This window comes from Phalangium opilio, unplaced genomic scaffold (assembly GCF_054372755.1).
Source record: "Phalangium opilio isolate 3A_F unplaced genomic scaffold, DU_Popi_V2 ptg000077l_1, whole genome shotgun sequence".
Taxonomy (NCBI): domain Eukaryota; kingdom Metazoa; phylum Arthropoda; class Arachnida; order Opiliones; family Phalangiidae; genus Phalangium; species Phalangium opilio.
In genome coordinates this window covers 7,734,043-7,741,410 of record NW_028324185.1, presented here as the reverse complement: position 1 = coordinate 7,741,410, position 7,368 = coordinate 7,734,043, and the positions used below count along the sequence as shown (strand labels likewise).

Sequence of the window (7,368 nt, the reverse complement as noted above, 5' to 3'; positions counted from 1 at the left end):
TTTCGGAGAAAAAAATTTTTCTATTACAAATAGATCAACACATGCACGTCATTAAAAGTTTAGCCAGTATGTTTGGGGCCACGTCGTATTGTAATACGTGTTTAACAACGTTTACTAATTCAAAGAACGCAAAAAAACACAAATGTTTTAATCAAAAAACCAAATGTTGGCGTTGTTACTCTGAGACCTTTCACGAAGACCCTCAGATTGAAATATCTCGCTGTCAAAACTGTAATAGATACTTTAAAGGGCCTGAATGTTTCCAATTTCACATAGAAAATGACACTTGTTTAAAAATTAAACGGTGCTTAAAATGTTGCAAAGAAATTCGCGATGACAAACATAAATGTCTTACAATTTGTTCTAGATGTAAAATTGAGCACCCTCCCAAAATGTGTTACGTTCAACCCCTTGATGATACTTTTAAAGAAACTAGATTTTGTTATTTTGACTGTGAAACTATTGATATGAATTCTAAACATACCCCAGTTCTATTAGTTTCGGCCATGCAAATTAATGATACCGAATACGATTATCAAATTTTTAGAGGTTTTGATTGTGTTGATAAGTTTATGAAATATCTGACCCAAACAGAAGATGAGACATCTTATACAAGGAACAATAAACGAATAAAAATAAGTAAACCTAAATTTGAAAATTTGACTATAGTGGCCCACAATTTTAAAGGTTTTGATTCGTATTTTATATTAAATTGGTTAATTAATAACCATGTAAAACCAGACGTCATATTCGACGGCTCTAAAATTCTAGCTCTCTTTATAAAAAGTCAAAATTTTAGGTTTATTTGTAGTTATTCCTTCGTGGCCCTTCCTCTGAGAGCCTTTACAGAAACCTTTCAATTGGGTAGTTACAAAAAACAGTTTTTTCCTTATATTTTCTTAAAAGAGGACACTTTAAACTATGAAGGTCCGTTACCTGAAAAGACCGCGTTTCAACCTGAATTTATGAATGAAAAGGACCGACAAGCCTTTGATTTATGGTACAGTGAAAAAGGTAAAAAATCCACGTACAGAATAATGACCGAATTAGAGGAATACGCTGTACAAGATGTAGTAGTTTTACAAAAAGGAATTACAAAATTTAGAGAACTTTACAATTGCGGAGCTATTACAATATCGGGGGCCTGTACTAACGTGTTTTTACACAAATATTTAGAAAAAAATACATTGGGTGAGGTACCTAGTCCGGGTTATCGTGGGTCATACAACCAAAGTAGTAAAGCAATCAAGTGGTTGGCTAGGGTTAGTAAAGAAATGAAGGTAGAAATACAGACAGCCCTATCTCCTGAAGGAGAAAAAAGAATTGGACCTTATTTAGTTGACGGTTACTCAAAGGATCCTGAAATTATCCTAGAGTTCAATGGTTGCGCGTATCACGGTTGTCCGAAATGTTTTAAAGGTAGTGAATGGAACAGTTTAGTAAATGATACAAATAAAAACTGTTACGAAAAGGGTCTGGATAGAATAGAATTTATAAAAAAGTTACACCCCAATGCAAAGTATATAATAATGTGGGAATGCGAGTTTGAAAAGTTGTTAAAGACAAATGTCGCTTGTAGTACCTTTTGCGAGACTGTAGAGGTACCTCCGTCAATATTAGCCAGGTCGGCTTTATACGGTGGAAGGACAGAAGTCTTCAAATTATATCATAAACCGGATGAAGCAAAAAACGAAAAAATTTATTATTACGACCTCATGTCACTCTATCCCGCTGTCAATAAATACGGAATCTACCCAAAAGGACATCCCAAAATTTTAAATAGTAACTTTAACTATGAAAAAAATGCCTATTTTGGTATAATATCGTGTGAACTCTTGCCCTCGACTGATCTATATATCCCAGTTTTACCATATAGGTTTAATGGAAAATTGTTTTTCCCCTTGTGTAAGTCATGTGCCCTTGAATCAAATAATGAAGAGTGTCGACATTCTGACAAGGAACGAATTATTTCGGGTATTTGGCCTTCGCCTGAAATTTACAAAGCCGTAGAAATGGGTTATAAAATTATCAAAATATACGAAGTACATCATTTCGACGAGACATTTCAGTATGAAAAACATGTTAACGATGGACTATTTGGCGGTTATGTTAACAATTTTTTGAAGATAAAACAAGCTAATTCCGGCTATCCGTCTTCCGTTAAAACTGACGAGCAAAAACAAAAATATATTGAATCGATTTACGAATCTGAAGGTATAAGTATCAAGATGGACGAAGTAGTCCATAACCCCGCGCTGAGAGCTATTTCAAAGATTTGTCTCAACAGTCTTTGGGGTCGTTTTGGTATGAATACAAACAAAACCAAAACACTAATTGTTAACGAGTGTACAGAACTTGTACGTATCTTATCTGATGACACAAAGGAATTGGTAGATTTAAGACCAATTAATGAAGAAATGTGCTTATTATCGTACAAAAACAAAGATGATTTTGTACCCACATATTTCAAAGGAAATCCGTATGTGGCCTGTTTCGTTTCGTGCTACGGAAGATTAACCTTATTCGAAACCTTACATAAATTGGGTAGAAGAGCCTTATACACGGATACCGATAGCGTTTTATTTGTGGCGGGGGAAAACGATTTTAAGCCCCCCACGGGTAACAATTTAGGGTGTTGGGTTAACGAACTAGGGGACGCTACAATTACAGAGTTTGTTTCTAATGGTCCCAAGAGTTACGGTTACAGAACTACGGACGGTCAATCTGTCGTGAAGGTTAAAGGAATTTGCCTTAATCGTGTTAACGAGAAAATTATAAACTTTGAAGCTATAGTGAACTCTATAAAAAATAAATCCAAACGTCTAAAAGGGGACGTTCCTTTCAACGTCATTAGAAATAAAACGTCGGCCACTCTTTTAAGTCGAAAACTAGAAAAAAGCTTTGGATTTACGTTTAACAAACGTGTAATTAAAGGTTGGGACACTTTGCCATTTGGTTTTAAAGCGGACCCATGAAAAGTATTTTAGAACTTTGTGTAAAAGAAAAAAATTAGTAATTTTATCTTGTGTAAATAACAAATCAAATAATCATAAAAATTAATAATGTATAGTCTAAAATTAACAAAATAGATCAATGTAAAAAAAAGAATATAGGCGATTAAGATAACAGCTTAAAAAACCTCTGCTGTTCTAAGATAAAAAACGGACACGTGACCTATGGGGTCTCGCGTCTCTTGCTAGTGAGCCTCTCAAAAAATCACTCTCGAAATTACCTCCAACGCGAGAAGTTCATTTAATTTTAACCTTGCTAAAATAAACTATTTCCTGCAAATAAAGTCTCAAAGTTTATTCATTTACAAAATTACCAACAAAAGTATATTAAGACTAGTTAATTTTTCAGTCGGTTAATTAGTTCTTCTAGATAATATTAGTTCTCCCAATAACCTAAACACCAACAAGGAGCTATTCGCAACAACTTTACCTGATGAGAGAAAATCATCTTTGTGTAAAAAATAAAAAATTGTTGGTTAGTTTTTCACATATAATAACTGTACATGTAATATCATTGGAAGATCGATATAACATGGAACTATATAATAACATGAGGTTTAAACATCGGATTAAAGAAACTGAAAAACTTTTAAAACCAATTTTCGATAGTTTCCTAAATTGCACGAAATAAAGATATTATGATTTCCAATTGGGTCTTAGAATTTAATAATTAAATATTTTTTAGGCAATTTTAGAAAAATTAAGTAATAAGATAATAAGAACCGAAAATGAGAAATTATACAAAAATCACCCGTCATGGAGAAATTTACCTATTGCACGGGTCAGACCGATGTTGCGTGAAGGTGCGCAGGTGCAACAGGACCCAGATTCACAAATACCCTTCCTTTGGCGTTTGAACGAGCAACAACGTCAATGGCTAAGATCACAACATAGAAGTCAGGGGTTGCCCTTACCATCTGAAGCGGCCTCTACATCCACAACTCCTAACTCTAATAATCATCCTAGTCGCACTTCAAACCTTAACCGTAACCCACCACAATAAAATACACTAAGGTGCAATAAAACATTTATTTTCTGTTTTTCTTTACAATTGAGAAGAGATTGTCATTAAGAATTTGTTTTTCATAGTCTTGTATTTTTTTCCTTTAATGTTTTGTGTCAGTGACAGTTCTTTGCTATCGTGTGACAAGTAGATGGTGTCAACATCCCACGCAACTTCTTCACGATAATCGCGCGTACAAGCGTATACCGTTGAAAAACCTCCACAAACCAGGTCTTTTGATATATACTCTAAAGACATTCGAGGAAATATAGTTTTGAGCGCAGTTCCTAACTGAATGCTCATATGATTAATAACTTCAATCTCGTTGTTAATTGCTTTAAACTTGAAGACTCTATTTTCAATCACTTGGCACAGCTAAATAGTTTGTTCTTTATGTTAAAATCAATTAAAAATAATTTACTTTCTACACCCTGAATATCTAAATAGTGGAATGTGTGCTCTATCCATTTTTAAATAAACAAACTATGAATTCAATTTCAATAGGGAATAACAAAATAGGTTCTAGTACCTTGATTGGAACGTTGGTAATAAATATAAACATACGACAGGAGGAAAATGCCTGAAAAACTAGTTATTTCAAAAGGTATGACAATCTAACAGCTCAAATTAAAGTCGAGTCCTTTCAGATTTCGATGCCGATTTAGCTGGAAAAAACAAATCCCTTAAACATTTATATGTTGGAAGAAATTTTGCTACTATTAAACCATTGCAAGTACGACATCTTTACCAAAATAGTCCGGTTTAGTATAGGTAATTGATTTCAAACCACTACTAACCTATCGGTGATTTATTTTGAATCAGTGATAACTTCGTTATAACTTGGAGGTAGGTTAGGTTTAGACACGTTAGGACGAGTCCTGGCATTTGGTGTTGACCTGTAAACGGGGTAGCCTCGGCCTCCACCTTGGCTTTAGTACCATTCTAATAGAAAATTAGACGTGAATTGCTTTGAATACGCCAGATTTGAAAGGAGAGTATTTACACACGCTTACTTTTCTGTGATTGTATTTTGAAACTAAGTACTGGTATTTGATTCCGTTTGGGCTGACAAATCTTTGTTCCTTTTGTAAGCGTAACTCTACACCCGTATCATCTCTTATCAATGACGTCACAGCTACAATTGTAGAAGATTTAACCCTTGGCAATGCACGTTCAAAGATTCCATTCGTCTCTTATCAATGACGTCACAGCTACAATTGTAGAAGATTTAAGCCTTGGCAATGTACGTTTAAAGTTTTTATCGTCTCTTATCTATGACGTCGCAGTTGTAGAAGAGACTGACTTTTAATTACCATTAAAAACAATACCATAATCAAAATAAACTCCTTGAAAAAAAGGTTAAAATTTTGAGTCAAACTAAATATTACAATGGATTGCGCAACTTTCAGCCTATCATTAACCCTTGGCCATGTACGTTTAATAAATTCTCGTCTCTTATCAATGACGTCACAAATACAGTTGTAGAAGAGACTGACAGGTGTTTTCCCGCCAATGACGTCACAGATACAGTTGTAGACAGGACTGCCAGATACCCGCGCAATGTTTTCCCGCCAGGGGGCGCAGCCGCCAGGGGGCGCGCGGGGGCCCGCGAGTTTTCCCGCGAGGGGGCGCGCAAGTTTTCCCGCGAGGGGGCGCGCCAGGTGGCGCGAATTGGGGGCGTGGCGAGAGGGCATTGACACTGTGACCTTGACATTCTACACCTACACTCTACACCTACATTCTACACCCACGGAGGTATGAAGTGTAGCCCTATACTACTACTGATATCGGTCTGCGGTTAAACCATTCTTCGATAGCCGAGGAGATATTCAGAGAAATCACCGTCGAAGGAAAATAAACATGCACTCCCTATAGCATATACGACCAAAAACCATCTCCCCATTATGGTCAACTCTCCTTTTCCCTTTACTGGGAGCTCTCTAGTAAAGATGTTACTGAAAATTCCAAGAAGATAAACCCATTGGTATATATAAGTGATCCCTGGGGACACGCTATCAAAAACATAGTACCGACTAAATAGGAAGCTAACTGCAATAACCGAACATATGTATATCCGGTCTGTCCTAACCTACCACTAACATTACAAAGGCAGTGCCATACTTATGGAGCATTTAGGGTAAACTTATAATAATATGACAACGTGCCAGTTAATACTGAATAATAACTGAAGTAAAATAATATAAGAAACCTCCTATTACTTCTAATAATACAACATTTTAATGAATATTTATAATACCTTTGGTAACAGAATATGTTTTAAAACCCTTTTTCTTTATTTCCATCTTCAAATATTCTAGTTCTTCCCTGAACCGAAAGATTATTTTCTAAATTTAATTGACATGTATATTAAAATTTTCTTTTGCGCTTACCATTTGCTGAACAAAAAAGATCCAAATTTTTCATTTGTATATCCAAATTTTTCCTTTCCATAGACCAACGTTCAAATGTTTCTAAGCCCAGATTCACTTTGTATACCTTCGGTCTATTTTTTGTTTCCATATTTTCCTAATTAATTAGCATAAAATCCGAATACAATACTGCTAGAACGTCAAATTGTCTTCTACACATAAAACTAAGAAAAAACCTTAACTTATAACGCAAACATTCAATCAATGAACCGCAATAATATTCCGTGAACCGCGTGAAGTTGGTCCCCGCGGGAAGTTAGGAGGAAGTACCAGACTTAGTTGGAATGGTAGAAATTATGGTTAGAATTCCCCCAGACGAGTTCATTCTCAATTCTCTAGAAAAGCGGCCGTTAATATCAATGCGGGTGCACACTGAAGATTTTTGTCTCTTTCGAGAAAAAAAACGCTCTTAAAACACGAAAATATTCTCTGTGTACACCCGGCTTCAGAGTGGGCCACATAGATACAAGCGCCATCTATTTCAGAAAAGTGAACTACGAAACTGAATTTTAAAAGTAGGGGGTGTGATACTGTTCCTTTAAAAGGAGAGCTGGTAGACGGGTAAATTTGATAATTAAAACCGTCTATATGACGGAACTACATAAGACTCAATTTAGAGCCGGCGCATATGCCCTGGTGACCGGCTTTTAGACAATGTTTGGATCCCAGGCCCTTCAATTAATAATATAGAATTAAATAGAAATAATGTCTTCCAATTTTAACCTTGGTTTTTAATATGGTATAGGAGAGGCATCCCAATTTATTATTTGATAAAAGAGGAAATAAGAAAAATACTGATTAAGAAGACGGGTGGAAAAATAAAGAGGGGTAAAGAGTACTGTAAAGCTGCGCAGTATTTAGAAACATCAAAATGGATGGATAGGCTTCTACCACCCAAAAATAAAATTAGAAACTATGAAGAAGA

The 7,368-nt window shown here is 35.4% G+C and overlaps 1 protein-coding gene across 1 annotated transcript; it reads right to left on the bottom strand.

Annotated features, from left to right (window-relative positions):
* Positions 1-4,056: 4,056 nt before the first annotated feature.
* LOC149657527 (F-actin-uncapping protein LRRC16A-like) lies at positions 4,057-5,529 on the bottom strand. Its single transcript, XM_089844801.1, has 3 exons — positions 4,812-5,529; positions 4,544-4,679; positions 4,057-4,389 (listed from the first exon to the last, which is right to left on the bottom strand). Exons 2-3 carry the CDS (start codon positions 4,574-4,576, stop codon positions 4,057-4,059), a joined length of 366 nt encoding a protein of 121 aa, XP_089700927.1. The 5' UTR covers positions 4,577-4,679; positions 4,812-5,529.
* Positions 5,530-7,368: the final 1,839 nt, after the last annotated feature.